We start from the raw sequence: 19,983 nt of genomic DNA, 5'->3' as shown, positions 1-19,983 counted from the left end.
TATTAGTATGGTGAACAGCATCTGGTGATGTGGTGTAGTGGGTGACTTAAAAGTTGCTTTTCAGTATTGTGTATATTATTACTTAGCTTGATCTCTTTGATCTCCTCAGAGCCATGCTATGGAAACCCCAATTTCAGAGAAACCAGAAAACGTTAAGGAGATTCTGCCTCTTCTTCCTCAAGAAGTGCCACTTATTTCTGTTCCTCCAGTAGCTGAGGACGTTTTACCTACTAATTGTTCTTTTGAACTTGAGGAAGTTCTTCCTCCATCTGTTTCTCCAGAGGATGAGAACGTTCTGCCTTCTAATCTTATTCCAGAGGTTGAGGAGGTTCTACGTCCATCTGTTTCTCCAGAGGTCAGAGAGGTTCCACCTCTTTCTGTTCCTTCAGAATCTGAAGAGGCTCTACCTCCTACTGTTCCTTCAGAGATCGAGGAGGTTTCACCTCCTCCTGCTTCTCCGGTAGACCCCAAGCAAAGCTTAGTTGGTGATTCCACCTACAGCTCCATCAGCGATGTCTCAAGTGGATACATCTCCACAAGTGTCTCCACAGCGACTCTCTCTGAGTGTGTGGTCTCAAATATTGATCCTCCTCTTCCCAACAGCACTGAGGCCAAAATAGACAAGTCTGCTTCCAAAAAGATCGAACCAAAAACAGACAATGTGGTGGTTGTGCCAACAAGCAGCACATCTCCAGAGCATGACCAAGCTGACCAAGAACATGGAGAACAGATGTCTACAGAATCCCAGACATCAGAAGAACATGGTCAAGTGTCTCCTCTAGATGTATCTTCCTTGCCCCAAAAAAACAATGAACCCATTGACATTGTTGCTTCAGCCGGCCAAACATCTCATTCAGCCCCATCAGTACCATCTACGTCATTAGCATCACCAGCTGCCTCAAAACCATCTGACCCATCTGTACCAGTGAAGGCTACTAAGCAGTCAGCACCTTCCCATCAATCAAAACCTGAACAAACCATCAAGTTCACTCCAGCTCTCGAATCCCAGACATCAGGAGAACATGGTCAAGTGTCTCCTCTAGATGCATCTCCTCAGAAACTCATTGTTTCTGCTCCCTCGCCTCAAGACACCAATGATCCCATTGACATTGTCGCATCAGCCGACCAAACATCTCGTTCAGGAACCACAGCCCCATCAGTACCATCTACGCCATTAGAACCACCAGCTGCCTCAAAACCATCTGACCCATCTGTACCAGTGAAGACTACTAAGCAGTCAGCACCTTCCCAGCAATCAAAACCTGAACAAACCATCAAGTCCACTCCAGCTCTCGAATCCCAGACATCAGGAGAACATGGTCAAGTGTCTCCTCTAGATGCATCTCCTCAGAAACTCATTGTTTCTGCTCCCTCGCCTCAAAAAACCACTGACCCCATTGACATTGTCACATCAGCTGGCCAAACATCTCGTTCAGGAACCACAGCCCCATCGGTACCATCTACGCCATTAGAACCACCAGCTGCCTCAAAACCATCTGACCCATCTGTATCAGTGAAGACTGCTAAGCAGTCAGCAACTTCCCAGCAATCAAGACCTGAGCAAACCAACAAGTCCACTCCTGCTCCCATCGCCAACCCTTTCCAGATCCACAGAGTCAAGTCCTCTGGCCTGAAGTCTTTCAAAGGGATCCTGCATGAGGAAGATGAGGGTAAAACTAAACATGTTGACTCTGCACTGAGTGAGTCTCAAGAGAGACTGGAGATCCTTTCGGATTCAGAGGAAAGCCTTGAGACTCCTGACTGGCTGAAAGAAGGGGAATATGTGACTGTGGGCGCCAATAAAACTGGAACAGTCCGTTACATTGGACCAACTGACTTTGCAAAGGGCATTTGGGTTGGAGTGGAACTTGATGTTCCAGCAGGTTGGTAATTCTCTTGAACTACCATAGATCAGTAGAGTCTGCAATACTACCATCATGCATATCACATTCCAGTCATGGGAAAGGACATGCAATCCCATGACCAGTGTTTCCTGGACAGTTGATGGCAAAAATTGTTTGTAAGGAACATTTGCATTCATAACTTGAGAGTCAGATAATAGATCTAGAGAATACTGTGTACAATGCCACATTTTTGAAATACTGGCCAGGGCTGTGTTTCCTAAAAGCATTGTAAGCCTAAAGCTGCGTTTCCACCGCAGGAACTTTCTCCAGGAACTAGGGACTTTGGGGTGGTACTCAATGTGTTTCGACTGCAGGAACTAGGGTCTAAATGAAGTTCCGGGTAAAAAAAAATCCCTCTCAAAAAGTCCCTGCTCACAAGGTAGTACTTTTTCTAAGTTCAGGAACTTTCAGGGGTGGGACTTGGGTGCTGAACATGCTGATTGGTTGAGTTCACGCAGCATTTTAATTCAACCACCATTTTTAAAAGTCTGTGGCGGTGTGTACAGTAAGAGATGTTTGCTATTCGAATAAACAATAGAGTTTAAAAAATCGACCAATGGACCGACAATGAGGTTCAGGCTTTATTAAGCTTATATGTGGAGGACGAAATCCAGCGGGAACTGGAAAGTTGCGCGCAATCCTAAGTCACTGGACTTAATTGCGATGGAAACAGACAGCAACAGGTCTGGGGGAAAAAAGTTCCTGCCAAAAAAAAGTTCCTGGACAGATTTGTTCTGGGTAATTTTGGTGGAAAAGCGGCTCAAGTAGATCATACAGACCTTTGGTGCCAATGGCTTCTATGATTACTTCTGTTCAGGCTTAACAATGCTTTTGGGAAATGCAGCTCTGGTCCCAAATTTTACACTTATTTGTGGACTTGCGGTTTCGTATGATTCAAAATGGTGCCTTTTTACGCAATTTACACTTGCATAGACTTTAAAGTAGTCCACCAGTTGTTCCATTTATTAGAAATTACATGTAATCCCTCGATCAATAGACCATTGATTTGATTTGCAAATGTTCTCCTCTCATTTGCACTACCAATTAATTATGCTCTTTATTATTTGTTGGTAAAAACAATGGATTGGACTTGCGGTTTTGTACGATTCAAAATGGGGCTCACTAGTGCCTTTTTACATAATTTACACTAGCATGGACTTCACAGCCGTTCCAATTATTAGAAATGACGTCTAATCCCATGATCAATGGACCATTTATTTGCAAATGTTCTACTCTCGTATGCACCACCAAATATTTATGCTCTTCATTTCTAGGTAAAAACGATGGTTCGGTCGGCGGTCGCCAATACTTCCACTGCAACCCTGGTTACGGCGTTCTCGTGAAAGCAGATCGGGTCACGAAAGCAACGGGTACCGCTAAAAGGTTGAGGCAGAAACGCAAGCAGAACCTCTCGGGATCTAGCCCCAACCTGGCAGCCCTTACAGCGATGGCCAAAGGAGAGGCTGGAGTACGCAAGGGGGAGAACAGGAAGTCTTGGGTTAGCTGAGAAAAATGTCCATGTACTGAGGACTTACTGGTGCAGCAGCAGTATTGGTACGTCACTGAAACACTACACTGATACTTGCACGGATGTAACTGCCATTTGATTTATTAATGCAAATCTACTGTACACTACTTAGTGCCTAGTGTTCGAAAACCCCAATTTTTGCTCTGCATTTCCAGCCTCAATAAGCAGTATTTTTGGTAGTATTTTTTAAAAATGTTTTTTAATATAACAAAGTGCCCTGTTTATCTGGACCCTGTGTCAATGAGTATGTGCATGTGTTGGATTACCTGGAAAAATAAGGATACCGATGGATTCACTGAGTGTTTCAATTCATGATTTTATAGTATATATGGAGGTGAGAGGGTTTTACCTGTGGAGATTAAAAGTGCCAGACAGTTTTATTCATAAATGATTGTGTTTTTAGTGTTATTATGGTGAATTAGTTCTGTATTTTCTCTTGGTTTTGGTACCTTTGTATTTTGTTTCTTTTTAATTGAGTAATTTATCATCAAATTATTTAATTTATTTTGCAGATCAAAGTAATGACAAAAAATAATAATGTTGACGATTTTATATTGCAATGGTGAGTAATAAACTTATTATTTTATTATGTTGCTGCTTTATACATTATGATTTTTATATATATATATATATATATTATATATATATACATACATACAGTGCACAGCATAAATGAGTACACCCCCTCTGAAACTTCTGAAAGTCAGCAATTACTCACTTAAAAGACATGTTAGGGTTCTTTAGAGATATAATGTTCCAGCAAGTCTGCTTAATCAATTACCAAAGAAGCATGTCAAAATTATTCAGGAAAATAAGATTTTCTTACCAAGGTGATAAAATGTTGTGAAGCAAAAATGAGTACACCCTCCTAAAATTTACTAAATAAAATGAAATAAAAAAATTCTGGTGTAAGTTTAAGGTAATGTTTGATCAACAGGTAAGTATGTTGAACCAAAACATTTAAAGAGAAGTAATTTCTTGACAATTAAAAGTGTTATATAGCCCACTGAATCATTCTTAGACTTAATGCTGACAACAATGGAACCACTTGGGAGAGAACTGTCAGGAGACTTATTTCTTAGCACAAAAGAGGACGGTTGTACAAGAGGATTACCAAATCATTGTTTTAAGTGTGAAAATATAGCAAAAGTAACAGAAATTCAAAAACAATGGACTTGTGACAAGGCCCCTGAAATAATCAGGCCTTCATTTTAAGCTTTCATTTAGTGATGAGGGATTTTTTTGCTAGACAAAGAGCAGGAGAAATACCAAGTGAGTGTCTCAGAGCCAGCAAAAGCTATGAAAAGAGTGACTGTTTATCTCCAGAGTAAGATGCAGCCTGCAGAAGTGACATGCATGGTTGTTGTTCTCACTGGAACTACCTACTGTAGCCAAAGCACAAAGTCAGTAAGCCATTTCCAAAGCCCATATTTACAAAATATAGATTCTGGGAATCAATACTTTAGTCTCATGAGACCAAATCAATAATTTAGGCTCTAACAGCATCCAAAATGTTCTGGTGTTGCTAGAGGAGGAGTACAGTGAGAAGTGCCTGGTTCCCACAGTAAAGTTCAGTGGTAAACTCGTTATTGCTTGGGTCATGGCTTTTAATAGTGAAACTTTTGTTTTTGTAATCAGGCTCTCAAATTATATAAAAATTTGGATTTAGATTTATTAGCCAATATATCAGTTATCGGCTTTCAATTATAAAGTGTTATCGGTATCGCCCGAAAATTGGTGCATCCCTACTTGAACTCTTAAAACATGAAAGAATAAAATCACATGCTTGATCATCAATATACCTTTATTTTCCAGAAGATAAAGTACTAAAATAAACACAAGTTTTAAAAAAAGTCATTTTAAACAAAGAAACTGTACAAAAAGTTCATATATATACTATAGTATACTTACAGAACAGTCTACTGTCCAAAAAAGGCACTAAATTCTTAAATGGAGATACAGATGATTCAGAACAGAATGCTTTTGAAATCATAGAATTATTTGATTCAAACAATCTTTAAATTCATAGTTACTGTATTTATACAGTTGCTTTTATAAGCCTATAGATTTTTCATGTATAGACATATGAAAATGCACTCTGAAGAACTAAATGGAAAGCACCCCCTTTAAACCAGCAGGGTTACGTTATGGGTTCACAGAATAAAACTGCTGCTCTGGAATCAAACACTTGAGACAACAGAACGAGTCATTCGTAGTATGTCACTGTGAGAAAATATAAATGTCAATACTCGACGTCATACTGCAGTTTGGCACATTGGCTCTAATGACACACAGCCATGAACAAGGAAGTTTCCTTCCTTAAGTTTTTTTTTTCTTGTTCTATAAATTGAAATACAACTGTAAAAGGGCATCTGAACATTACAGCAGTAGAAAGACATTTTTTGTACATCGCTACAATGTTCATATTCAACAAACTTGAAATAAAAAAATGTGGCAAATAAAATAGTGAGTTTCTTAAGTGAAGGGGGTGCTTCATCTGAATCAGACACGCTTCAGGAGACTGCTCTGAACATAAAACAAAAACTGTGTAAAACAATCAAATAAAAAGAATCCTGTCATTTCGTAAATATCAATTGAACAATTGTACACAGGAAGATAGAGGAAGGATACATATAATCAGGGCTTCATTCATGACACGGGCAGAACGATTTTTTGTCAAAACCATTCTTACGTAATTGTCGTTTTGAGTTGAATTTGATCATTTATGTGAGAATGACTTTAAAACATAATTTACGCAAGAATTGTTCTACGAATTATTTGTTCTGCTCACTTTTTATAAAATGAATGAAGCCCTGCGAGTGAATAAAGTTCTTTTAGAACCTTTTCTGAATACATTAAGCTACATTTTGGAACCAAGCTTATGTTAGATGAGAGTTCAGACTCTCAGAATCTCTGTGGCAGCAGAGGAAACATTTATTAGTCAGTCTCTCTTGAACACTGTGAAATTCTGATGTCATTTCACAATAATAATAATAATAAAGCCTTGAGGACGCAGCATCATTATGCACTGGGGAGTTCTGACTGCTGTCGCCTTGAGCCAACAATTTTAGAGGAATGGTATTTCACGTTGACGTCTTTAGATCTAGATATCCAAACACAATGAGAACAGATGCTTCGGTCTCGACTCTTTGAGTGAATTGCACGTACGTAAATAAAAACATAAACGTTAAATAAATACAAACATAAGAATAATGCTTTAATCGACTGTGGGTAATGCTGGACATTAAAGGAAGCTGAAGGAAGTCTCTCTTTGCAGGTTCATTTAGAGTCTAGGAGACTTTAGCTTTTGCACAGAACAACTTGCGCTTTGGCGGTTATGTAACCACATCTTTCAAGTTTTACTATGATTATAATTCAGTTTCCCCCTTTGCCCATGAAAGTACAGTGTAATGCAGTTGGGTGAATTTCACAAAAAAAAAAAAAAAAAAAAATCACCTGCAAATCAAAATGAAAATCATACATTTTTGCATGAATTTTTATGGCACTTCTGCATATTTTCCAACAAAATTGTTTTTTTTTTTTTTTCTTTTTTCCAATTGAAATTTATTTTTCCTGCATTACAGTCAGGGCTTGACATTAACTTTTTTGCTCTCCAGTCACTGTGGCTAGTGGTTTCCCAAAGTTACTCAGCATTTTCACTGGCCACAATTTTGACTTTGATACCATGGGAAAGACTGCCATATAGATATTTTTAATATTATCTCATAATTTGGCAGCAGGTATATTAGGCTGCTGTCACTTTAAGACCTGACGCAGAGATCCATTATACTGTTACACATGCGTTTTCTTTCTCAACTGTTTATGTTCACTTAAAACAACTGACTGTGTTTACATGAATACTCGCCAAGATCACCTTTTTGGCATTATTTTGTGTGTATTTGACTGTTTAAGCGCAATAAGCAGTGAAAAATAACTAAATTTAGTACTGAGAGGTGTGCCACACTTTGGGTGTGAGAACAAAATCTGTGGGAATGAGTAAAATTATGCGGAATAAGCGAAATTCAAGCCCTGTAACAACAACAATATTCATCCAGAGCAAATGAAACGAGGTGGGTTTCTTTCAACTCGCTGTCGGAGAGATGAGAGAGAAAGAGCAGCTGGTATTGTGTATCAATTCTGTGGAAAATTAGTATTGGAAGCGTTTCAGATATTTCAGTATTGATATGTATAAAAAAAAAAAAATGATATTTTTGACAACACTACATTGCACTTAGTTTATTTCAGATGCCTTTTTAAAAGGCTACAATTGAAAAATGTATATATTATATATAAAATTCATCCCGCCAAAGCGGCTAGTAGGAGTGACTGCGTTACACGTCACTGCTGAAATACACCCACACTTGGTGTGTTGGCAGATGTTAATGTCAAGCCCTGATTACAGTGAGGAAAATTTGCAAAAAAAAAAAAAAAAACTATCTTAGTGGTCCTCAAAACATTTTTTCTTTGCAAAATAAATATATTTTTTATTTTCTCTCCCTTTCATTTTTGGTGAAATACGTTTACAGTTTTCATGAGATTCACCCAATTGCTGTTTGATGAAATACCATACAAAAAGAAACATTAAACCAGTTAACTGAGAACATCTGTAGTGGGAATGGAAGAGTTCATCATTGAACCAGAGTGGAAATAAAGTACAGCTTTGCCGTCTGAAAACGTCTCTGCACGTTTTGCTATCAGACTCACCTCTCTCCTAAACGATCTGCCTTGAGCTTATCCGTGAGAACGAGGGGATGAGAGTTACTGGAGCACAGAGACAGGAAGCACACGAACATTATACGAGTTACTGGAACTGGAATGAGGTATGAGGTTTGGGTCAGCTTCTCTGCAAGGGTTCGGGAGGCTTAAATAAGAGCCGTAGGTGATGGACCAACATGGTGGAACAACCGTCCACTTGTCCTGTACTCTGGGTTTGTGTAGTGGTTCAGCAGGAGTGTCGATGGCAGGCGATATTAGAATCTAAAAGCTTGAGACAGAGCGCTGATTTGGTCATTGCCCCATGAACACGTCTGCAAACATCCACACATTGATTCTCATCGTCCTGCAGTCTTCCTCAGTCATCATCCAGTGCTTCTGTTTTGATTTCACTGGCCACGCCTCCTGGGCGGGACAGGGCGAGGATGCTGTGATTGACAGCTGCCATCTCCACGGCGAGAGAGATGGGGTCCTGGTGGTCTGCGTGATTACCGGCGTCATCCTTAAGAGACAAGTATGTGAATTAGCAACTGCGTCACTGAAACTTTCAATGCCAGGTTACAAAAATACAAAATATATATTTTTTTATAGTTTATAGCAAAATTCTAGATTTGATTTCATTTTTAACAATTAATCGGTATATATAATAATGATCCCTCGCATTGGTCGGATGGATGGATTTTTATCCCCAGAAATGTACTTATAATGTTAATCGTAATTTAATCTGTGGCCATTTTTTTTACTCTCACTCTCTGACCCTTAGCATTCAGCAGGCTGGTTTTTGCTTCTGTACCTTTGAGACTTTTCTTTAAGAGTGTCTTCATTTAATTTATCGTGAGTTTTGATTATTTGCATGTATAAAGTGTGTGTGATGTTCTTTGTTTTCATGTGATACCTGTGTTGGTGAGGTGGGTTCCAGACGGTAGTAACCAAAAGGTCTGTTCACACTTCTCTTTTCAAAATAGGTAACATCACAACCCTGTAATGAAATCAGAATGAAGATCAGCTCTAGCAATTGTGATAAAAATCTCACATTCAACAGATTCTGATCTAAAAGTAAAAAAGATGATGAATCTGAGTCACAGTGTTGCCAAGTCTGCGGTTTTCCTGCGGAATTGGGATACTTTAACAAGGTTGCCGCAGGTTGTTTTTCATGTCTGCGGGTTGAAGCGACTCTGGAACGCGATTTTTTATCGGGGAGCCCGCGATTGGGCTAGTTTTGAGTAGCAATTAGGCGGGTTTTGTTGTGAAAACCTGGCAACCCTGCTGAGTGGTTGGATTCGCTCACCTGCTCGTTGTAGTCGTTAGCGTCGACGTCGTCGCTGTTGGAGTGTCCTCCAGGACTCTGCACATCTATTCCGTGGCTTTCCAGGATTGTGGCTTCTTGGAAAAAAGACCCTGTCATGAAACATCTGAAACTCTTTAAAAACCACTTCCACAACAAGCGAACATTAGCAAACGATTCACTACCAACAAACCAACCAGTAAACTCCTGACTGATTTGACCATAAGACAATGAAATAATTTCAAATGTATTTTACTACATATAAATCAGGGTTATTATAGTTAACTAAAACCATAAAATAAAATATTTAAAATGTATTTTTATTTCGGCCAATGAAACATTTCTCATTTTAATTTAGTTTAACTTCATGTACTAAAATAACTAAAACTGAAATAAAAATGAATTTTTTTAATTTATTATAAAAACTATAAAATAACACTAATATAAATCAACTTGTCAAAAGTTGTCAAAAGGACAAAATCAAGTTTCGGTACTGAAATTTTAAAAATGTGACGCTTTGAGCGCTGTTGAGCGGATTCGTAAACACCTCTGATTGGCCATTGTGTTGACGCGCTCATCGGATATGTCTGTGATTGGCTTCAATGATCAACGTACGGCAGCGTTTGAAAGCACACAGAAGTGTTTGAATTTGAAAGTGTTTTAAAAGCGCGAGTGGGAGCGCTTAAAAGCAGAATGGTCCGCGATACACGCCTGCTTTCAAATGCTCCCGTGTGTATCTGTGTAAGCGCTGGGTGAAGAGCGTCATTGATGACTTTTTACTATGTTTTTACAGCGTTGATCATTGAAGCCAATCACAGGCATATCCGATGAGCTGTGAACACAATGGCCAATCAGAGTTGTTTACGAATCCACACAACAGCGCTCAAAGCGCTCGTCACATTTTTAAAATTTCAGTACCGACTAGGTACCGAAGTCGGTACTTTTGACAACTCTAAAATCAACTAAAACACGTTACCAATATTGGCCCTCCTCTTGATCTCTTTGCGTCGATTGGCAAACCAGTTGTACACTTTTAAGGACGTGACTCTTTCCAAGTCAGACAACTTCTTTCCTAGGCAGGAAAAACAAGATTGAAAGGTCAGAGATGATTGTGAGAATAAAAATATAACGGTTAATTTGTAGTGCAACAGATAAATGTCACAAACACAGCTGTGCAGGTTCAGAGACACCAGCGTTTCTACCTGGTTTCTGAATAACAGCATTGCAGGCATTGGCGATCTCCTCTCGTTTGGCTTCATCTGGATACTGATTATCACTGAAATAACTGAGGAGAGAACAAAATGGATCATTTCAAAAGGATAGCTATGGTTTTTTAACTATAAACAGCCTACAGTTTGCTAGACCAGCCTGTTTGTTGGCATGATTTGAGCTTAAAAGAAAGAAAAAAGTGCATTTTATTATGGTGGTGTTGTCAGATTTTATTTCTAATTTGAAATGTTACTGAGACCTAACATTGACAAAGAGTTTCAGTTTTTCAGACATTTCTCTGTCTGTCTTACCTCTCCATCACAGCGAGACATTCCTTCCTCCAGGTGAATCGACTGCCTCTGCGCAGACGGAAGCTTCCAGGGGTGGAGCTTATGGGGGGCGGAGTCTGACGCCACTCCATCTCATCCAGAGATACAGGGGTGGGTCGCATATTTAGTGTGGCACCTGAAAATATATATGCTATCATTCAAAAGTTTATTTTTTAATTTTAATAAGTTTATTTTTAATGTTTTTGAAAGAAGTCTCACCAAGGCTGCATTTATTTGATCAAAAATACAGTAAAAACAGCAATATTGTCTATTTGAATATATTTTAAAATATAATTTATTCCTCTGATGGCAAAGCTGAATTTTCAGCATCATTACTCCAGTCTTCAGTGTCACATGATCCTTCAGAAATCATTCTAATAGGTTGATTTGCTGCTTAAGAAACATTTCTGAACAGTTGTGCTGCTTCATATTTTTGTGGAAACCATGATACATTTTTTTTTCCAGGATTCTTTGATGAATAGAACAGCATTTATTTGAAAGAAATATTTTGTAACATTATAAATGTCTTTACTGTCACTTTTGATCAATTTAATGCATCCTTACTGAATAAAAGTATTCATTTCTTCTATTAAAACGTCATTATCTCAAACTTCTGAATGGTAGTGCACACAAACAATTCGGCCAGTACTTGGATTCAACCTTATCTTTGTAGATCTACCAACCTACAGCAAATTCAAAACAAGTGAAGTCTGTTAACCTGGCGTGGTCTTCTCAAGCTGGTACCAGCGGTAGAAAGCTCGTTTCTTCTGTTCGCTGAGATCTGAGCCTTGCTGGAGGAGCCAGTGAGAGATTCTGCTCTGACTGATGCCTGACACAGAGAAAGAGAATATAAATCAATAACAAATTAATGCAACGAGCGATGAAAGAATGCTCAGAATAATGACAAAATGACAGACCATCTCACAAAGAACATTCATAGTTCTATTTCTGTTTAGTAATTATGATTAAATCTATTGTAGATGATTGTTCTGTCCTCGCTAAAAGAAAAATGCTGTGAAGTGACAAACTCTTAGTTAATCAGAACATAATGTTTAATATAAAGCTATGTGGAAAAAGATGAGCTTCACACAGCGGCGTGTGACAAAACTGGAAACCAAATTACCAATAAAATGATCTAGACATTTGTTGCGGTTGTGGATCTTCGGGAACAAAAAAACAAAAAACAAAGATTTATCACTTGCCGCATCACAAATGTTTAGGACACAGTGATTTAAGGAATATTCCAGTTTCAAAACATCATCTGTGACACGCTGCCAATTACCACAGACAATCAGTTTAACTCCGCTTGTACAAATGCTTCAGTACAAAACAGCAATAAGCCTCAAGCTCTGCTCCAAGTCGTGCCTACCAACGCCCCATAGCTGTCTAAATTCACTGTAAACCACGGCTTATTTTTTTGTTTTTTTTATTTACTTTATTTAAGCTCTGGTGCAGTAATACTGATGTAATGAGGTCACGGGTGTATGTTTGTAGAGGAATTTACAACAGCTTCGAATGCAGCTCAACTAATCAGAATCAAGGACCAAAACTATCCGTTTTATAAGTGTTAAATGAGCTTTGAAGTGTAATTTTGAGCTGTGAAGTCTAAACCCTCTAGCAGTGGGACTACGATCCTTGGCAGATGAACGTCTGGTGAACTTCCTAGTTCTGCTAGTCTGGGTATTTTATTCAATACTTTATTGTATAAATTAAATATAGATTAATACTTATTACAAAAGCTACAAAAGTTAAGAGCAGTGAGCGATTTTCTCTTTGTATTTTGTTTGATTATTATGAACACAAATAGCAGCAGGTTTATTAGGTAGTTTTTTTTTTAGGCACTGGTCAATTTTGAGATATTGAGCTACTGTCTTTTGAGTGTCATTTAAGTGTTGATTTTATTACACTTTATCTATTTGCGTCTTAAAGGCCGTGAGATTTTTCTTCTGCACTGTGTCAGAAATCTCCACTTCTGCAGCTTTACATACACCAAACTTTATTCCCATCTCTATTCTGAAGGTTTTACAGAGGGATTTCTGCATATATCATTTGCCTAATATATTAAATATTTTATTTGTTAAAAAAAAAAATATAGATTTTTTTTTTCTGGCTGTTGACAATATTTTCTGATGAAAAGAGATATCTAAAATCCCCTCTGTAAAAACCTTTAATATGTCAACAAAATTAAATGAATTCTGAACCTGGCTTTCTACAACGTTCAGATTTCTGTTCTGGAGCTTTATGCAAATTAGTGCATATTTAATTAGATAATGCATCATTTGCATATTTAAAAAAAAAAAAAAAAAATCAGAAAACTTGTAATACAAAAAAAAAAAAACACGCTGTCTGAGAGGCGGCTTTCTGCGCACGCTTTGGAAGAAAATTCTCTTTCACATCTTGTGCTTACATGGCTTAAAACTGCTTGAATGTTGAAATTGGCAAGACTTAAAAATGTATGATGCAAATGATAAACTTGGCCACTGGGCTGTCCTTATTGTCAAACCTTGTAATAGTACCATCCTAATGTTTTGTCTTGTAGCTGTTCTGTGTGTATTTTAATGTTTATTCCAGTACAATGTATAGCCTCATTGACTTGTATTGTAAGTGCATTAATGCATGTTTTTACAAATTGGGGTGATGACGGACTGACCTGTGACCTGAGCCACCACAGCCTGCGAGATACGTCTGTTGCCCAGAAAGGCTTTGATTTCCTCCTTCACCAGGGTGCTGTCCCGCCTGCACACATCACCGGACACAAACACCACAACAACATGACGTATGTGAAGATTCAGTTATCAAACTCATCGCACACTGTCTCAGAGCAAAATGACCCTGTTTACACCTGGTAAACACAATCACAATTTGATGGTGCTAAATTCAGGTCAGGTTCAGAATGAGTTCTTCACCAGAATTCTTTTAGTGTCACTGAGATACTATTATAGTTCAGTTTATAGTATAGACCTTACAAGCAAGCGCACCGATATCTTTAGAATTTTGTGTTTGAACTTTTGTTTTCGCCGTAGGTCTGTATATTTCTATGGCATCACTGTCGAAAAGTAATTAGCTGGTGAAGTGGATTTACTTATTGTAGAAGTAAAGGGATAGTTCACCCAAAAATGAAAATTTTGTCATTTACTCACCCTCAAGTTGTTCCAAACCTGTTTGAGTTTCTTAGTTCTGTGGTAATGTCGGTAACCAAACAGTTGCTGGTCCCCATTGACTTCCATAGTTTTTTGGAATGACTGATCGTTTCCATATTGTTTTTGTTTTTTTTCCTACTATGGAAGTCAATGGGGACCAGCAACTGTTTGAATACCAACATTCTTCTAAATATCTTCTTTTGTGTTCAACAGAACAACGAAATTTATACAGGTTTAGAACAACTTGAGGGTGAGTGAATGATGACAATTTTTGGGTGAACTAACCCTTTAATGAAAGTTATCATGGGCATTTGTGATGTCGGATGTCATAAATGTCAGTAGACTGGCAAGATTTTAAAATGAGCGGTTCATTTGTAAATCCGCAAGATCTTACCTTCATGCTGTGGAAATACAAACCGGAAGACAGAACACAACGATCGCAGCGGGGCTACATAAGGTCTATAGTTGAGAAATGTTGCTTTGACAAATAGCTGAAATAAAATAAGTTTGAGGGTTTTTTTTGGGGGGTACATTCATTTTAGGGCTCCAGACTGCAATTAAAATGGTTGCAAATGTATTTAAAAATACATACATACATACGTTATTATTTTTATTAAAAAATTTGCAATTTTATACAAATATTTATGTAATATTATTTAAAATCCATATAGCTCAAACGCTAGTAAAACAGAAAACACTGTGTAGTACATATTGTATGTTCTCTATTGTTAAAAAAGCAACAATAAATATTATGAACTTGTTTTTAAATATGAAAAATAAGTTAGTTTAATTTAAATTGAGTTTAGTTATTTTAGTAAATCAAGTTAAACTAAATGAAAATGTTGCTTTGAAAATTAGCTGACAAAATAGGTTTACATTTTTTAATATTTTATTTAAGTTCAGTTAACAGTTAACGTAACGACCCACACTGACCTCATGAGCTCCTCCACCTTGTCGTCTATATCCAGGTCCTCCTCTGACCCCTCCAGCCCGTACGACCTCATTGCCGCCGCGCTGTTTACCGGGCAACGGTTCGGTGATAGTTTCCCATTGGGTGTGGCCGCCAAAGCGTCCCGCCCATTCTGCACCATGGCGACCAGAGAGACTGGCGAGGGTAAGACTGCGGGCGGGGATGTGGCGTAACTGTTGTTGGGTGACGGCGATAAGTTACCGTGGAACTGCGTCTGTGTCGCTGTGGAAGTGGTGGAGGAAGTTGCCATAATGGCACTGCTAGCGTTGTTTGAGGTGGGTGTAGTGCTGGAGGTGGTGCTGTTGGTGGCATTGGAGTCTGACGGGCCGCGCCGGCCGAATTTGTCCCCGTGCTCGCGGTCGAGTCGCTCCAGGGTGTCTAAGGCGTGCACGATCTCAGGTTTGGTCATACCTGTACGCCGCAGTCTCTGGAGCAGGTCGATCTGTTCGATGGTGAAGCGTGGCTCATCTGTGTAGTGAGACATTCTGAGGGGACACAGAAGCAAACGTTATTGTTGCTTTGCAGCCCAATACACATCAATCACATGTACATCAATGGCCATTACAGGAGAAGAAGCTACATTCAGAGTTGTGAGTCTGTGAACTGCATACTGTGTAGTAGTACATGCTGTATGCTCCCTATTATAAAAAAAAAAAGGTATAAAGATAAAACTAGATATGTGCCGGATACAATACATCACGATAATGAACACGCACGATATTGTTATCATGGGCACTTCAAAATATTGTTAATAATTATTTATTATGAATTATTCCGATCTTTAGAATGCATTTAAAAGGATTAGTTCACTTTGGAATTAAAATTTCCTGATAATTTACTCATCTCCATGTTATCCAAGATGTTTATGTCTTTCTTCTTCAGCTGAAAAAAAATTAAGGATTTTGAGGATTCCAGGACATTCCAGGATTTTTCTCCATCTAGTGGACTTCACTGGGGTTCAACGGGTTGAAGGTCCAAATGTCAGTTTCAGTGCAGCTTCAAAGAGCTCTACATGATCCCAGACGAGGAATAAGGGTCTTATCTAGTGAAACCATCGTTCATTTTCTAAAAAAATAAAAAAAATAATTATATTATAAATATATACATACTTTTTAACTTTTTACTTTTATACTTTTTATAATGCTCGTCTTGCCACGTATTATGTAATCACGTTAGAAAGGTCACGCGTGACATTGGTGGAAGTACCGTGGTAGGGTGAAAAACTCCATCTTATTTTCTCCTCCAACTTCAAAATCATCCGACACCATTGTTATACCTTTTTTTGTAAAGGATGTTTGACTTAGTCTTTGCACGTTCGCTTTGTAAACACTTGCTTGATACTTCCGCCTACGTCACACGTGACCTTTCCAACATGATTACGTAATGCGTGGCACATCACAGAGCATTGCAAGACGAGCATTTGTGGTTAAAAAGTATATAATTTTTTATTTTTTTTTAGAAAATGAATGATCGTTTCGTCTGGGATCATGTAGAGCTCTTTGAAGCTGCACTGAAACTGACGTTTAGACCTTCAACCCGTTGAACCCCAGTGAAGTCCACTATATGGAGAAAAATCCTGGAATGTTTTCCTCAAAAACCTTCATTTCTTTTCAAGTGAAGAAAGAAAGACAAGAACATCTTGGATGACATGGGGGTGAGTAAATTATCAGGAAATTTTAATTCTGAAGTGAACTAATCCTTTAAAATCCATATGGTCAAACGCTAGTAAAACAAACAAACAAAAAAATACTGTGTGCATTAAAAATAACAGTATGCAACAATAAATATTTCAAACATTAATTTGCAACACTCTTGTAATATTCCCTGCAAATGTTGCATGATTAAGTGAGTGGCATCCAATTATCATCCCAGCTTTGTGTACATCTTTTTTCATACATTAAATTGCCATGAAAAAACCCATATTGGGGAAAAAAGGAAAGTAAAGTGACATGTGAAGGCCGAGTAGTATGGTAACCTATACTTTGCTGAACCTTTGAACATTCAAATGACTTTTAGACACTGGTTCTCTTTAATAAAAACAGATTCACAAATTACTCTCAACGGCATTAGTTAATGTTTATACGGTTTGAATCAATCAAATGACTCACTCAATTACTGAATTGTACTAGGTAACAGCTGAGTTAACAGTATCAAAGTCATTTGTTTTAGTCTGTCACATTGGAAACAGAAGGTCGAGTGCATATATGAAGTGTTTCATTTGCTTACTGTGCACACAGTATACATACCATACACTTTCTACAGCATATTTTCTTACAAGAACAGTAGGAATTAGTACGCTATTCTGAACAAACCCACAATTCACTTAGATCTTACGAGAAATTAATTATAATTTCAAGCACTCCGCCATCTCATGGCAGTCAAGTTATGATGATAAAAGCAGGATTCATATGACCTACTTAAAATTCTGTTTATTCAAGACGGCTTTCATCAGCAAGCACGAGCAATTACTGTCGCTGTTGTCAGGGAAACCATACCACCCAATGACTGATGAGTATGGCGTTTATGTAACTCCAGATTAAGGCGCAGAATGCAAATATGGAGCATGTGTTGTTTAACCTCCTAATCTAGAGCACATGGTTTTATATTAAGCTAATGGTTATGCATAGTTGTATTATTACTAGGCGGTAATAGATGACTAACCAACCAGGCTACAGGTTACATTTTAACCATGTTCTCACTTATGCTGCACGTTAAAACATTTTTTTGCTATTTTATCATCTGCCAAATAATATGAGCAATAATAATAGCAATGCTTGACTACTAATAATCTTTATTTCATCTTTATGCTACAGTTCCCGGAAAAAAATGGATGGAAAAGTTAATAACAGACTGGTGGCCTAGAGCCCTTGTGGCAACTTAGTAACTCCTATAACTTAACCATCCCAGTTGCGCCGCTGGTTTGCTGTGAAATTCCTCACTAGTGTGGAGCTTTCCATTATTCCAGACCTACTATATTTACACAGGTTAACCGTTAACCTTAGCTGAAACCAAAGCACTTGCCATTAAAAAAAAAAGGCTCTGAGAGCTCTTGTGCTGCATAATTGCTTCCACTTAGATCTCAGATGATCCTTATAAAAGTCTGTGATAGGAACGTGGCAGCCACTGTGGGTTTCTAAAAATACATCGCTGTGAGGCTTTGACTGAGACAGAAATTGTGTGTGCAATGAAAGCGATACAGAACGCCATCACCATCATGAAAAAGCCCTTACAGTATGTCATGCATGCGATCCTTTAACATGCACAGGGGGTTCAACCCACAACGCCCTGCTGCATTAGTGCTCATGTGGCGCTGTTAAATGCGTAAACCCGGCACTGGAGCATTAAATACTGCAGGCGTTCACTGCAGGGCTCTTTATGAGGGCACAGCTGCAGAGACTGCAAGTCAAGGGTGCAAACCTGCACCGCATGCACACGTGCATCAGCTCATCTGACTGCAACCACACAAGTCAAAGCTTAAAATAATAATCCACATGAGAATCAATGTGCCCTTCTTCTTTTCATTTCATAAGAACTACTTGTGTAGAAATGCAACACAATTCTGAAAATTGTGTGATTTTTGCACTTTTTTATTACCAATATTTTTGTTTTGACAACAGATCAACATCAGCCATGTTCTCCATTTGTCATTTCCAAAATCTAACAACAAATAGTAGTGCATGTTGTAGTAAACTGTGTGTAAACAATTATTCATTTCATTTCAGCAAGTACAGAGTTATGGTTTGGCACAGGTTTTCTGGACATTAACAGACTTAAACATGTAAATCTAACCTTTAAACCCTGCAATATCTAAAGCATCACAAGTTAATATACTGCTTACTTGCTTATTTATTCATTTAGATGTTGCAAATGACCTCCATGGTTTAAAACCAGGAGCTTCTATGAATTGTAGCATGCAAAAGGACGCATCCCAAAAGGGAAATAAATCTTTTTTCCATGCATCTCGATACAACTCAAGTTATGAATGCAGATCAGAGCAACTCCATGCAGCAAACTCCTGATCAATGAGGATTATTGACAAATAACGTTCATTTAAATTCACTTCCATCTGCCTTGCATTCCAAAGGTCTTCAGTCAACCCGTGAAAGCCCAGACTGTATTTAAAATATGAATATTTTCTAAATGCATGTCATATGATAGTGATAAATGCACAGATCTACGCCCATCCTCTTTATGCATGAAACACAACTGCATATCCAGCATTAGAAAAAGACAACCAGCGTGCACAAGAAACATAAACATATTAAACGCGCGGTTATAAAATAATACAAATGGGGAATTTCAGTCTATATAAACAAAAATAAGTTTTGCATGACTCATCCGTGTCCTGACCTCTGCGAAGAGACACCAAAAGGGCTTTAAATAACAGCACACATGCATATATAAATCTCAACGAGGTACTGATTGTTTGTGTATATTTAATAGTAAATATGAAGAATGTGCATAAATAAATACAAGAGTTCAGCACTTTCACACTGGGAAAACTGGCTAAATAACTCATTAACTGACAACTATATTACTATTTAAACTATCTAAACAGGTAAACAAGCCTATCTAGATTTAAACTACATACATTTGTCGATTAAAATGAAACCACGAAGTGCGTTTTTAACAAGATAAACAAAACGAACTAAATTGTCCAGGCGGCTAGTTAGCTTAGCACGAGCCAGCACAAAACTGACTCTCCTCATGGATAAAATCACATTTCTTACCTGGAATGAGGAAAATACACAATATCTCAGCGCAGCAGATCATTTAATGCGCTCTGTCGGGTGATGAAGATGATATTTTATGTGATGTTGTGAGGAAGACTCGCCCTGACTGACTGACTGACTGTCTTTGTCTGACTGACAGCAGCCGCGCTGACGTCACACCGCGCGCCTCGGA

General features: G+C 38.2%; 2 protein-coding genes across 7 annotated transcripts in view; one reads left to right on the top strand and one right to left on the bottom strand.

Annotated features, from left to right (window-relative positions):
- Positions 1–4,021, top strand: part of kif13bb (kinesin family member 13Bb) — a 36,420-nt gene extending 32,399 nt beyond the window's left edge. For 3 of the 4 annotated variants that reach the window (XM_051874583.1, XM_051874581.1, XM_051874582.1), the window contains exons 42-43: positions 110–1,883; positions 3,179–4,021. In XM_051874583.1, coding sequence (XP_051730543.1) covers positions 110–1,883; positions 3,179–3,411 — 2,007 coding nt within the window. In that variant the 3' untranslated portion in view covers positions 3,412–4,021. Of the gene's footprint in view, positions 1–109; positions 2,021–3,178 lie in introns of all 4 variants that reach the window. The other variant, XR_007926779.1, reaches the window with a different exon arrangement.
- Positions 4,022–5,218: 1,197 nt separating this feature from the next.
- hmbox1b (homeobox containing 1 b) lies at positions 5,219–19,975 on the bottom strand. Of its 3 annotated transcripts, none has more exons than XM_051874584.1 (10): positions 19,809–19,975; positions 15,042–15,563; positions 13,619–13,704; positions 11,687–11,797; positions 10,951–11,104; positions 10,633–10,715; positions 10,407–10,502; positions 9,434–9,543; positions 9,041–9,124; positions 5,219–8,647 (listed from the first exon to the last, which is right to left on the bottom strand). In XM_051874584.1, exons 2-10 carry the CDS (start codon positions 15,560–15,562, stop codon positions 8,504–8,506), a joined length of 1,389 nt encoding a protein of 462 aa, XP_051730544.1. In that variant the 5' UTR covers position 15,563; positions 19,809–19,975; the 3' UTR covers positions 5,219–8,503. The 3 variants fall into 3 exon arrangements, with proteins under 3 accessions (XP_051730544.1, XP_051730545.1, XP_051730546.1); XM_051874585.1 differs by having other exon boundaries at positions 9,434–9,528; XM_051874586.1 differs by having other exon boundaries at positions 9,434–9,525.
- Positions 19,976–19,983: the final 8 nt, after the last annotated feature.

The sequence above is a fragment of the Ctenopharyngodon idella genome, chromosome 20, assembly GCF_019924925.1.
Source record: "Ctenopharyngodon idella isolate HZGC_01 chromosome 20, HZGC01, whole genome shotgun sequence".
NCBI classification, from domain to species: Eukaryota; Metazoa; Chordata; class Actinopteri; order Cypriniformes; family Xenocyprididae; genus Ctenopharyngodon; species Ctenopharyngodon idella.
Note: the sequence above shows the minus strand (reverse complement) of the source record. Positions and strands in the feature narration are given on the sequence as shown.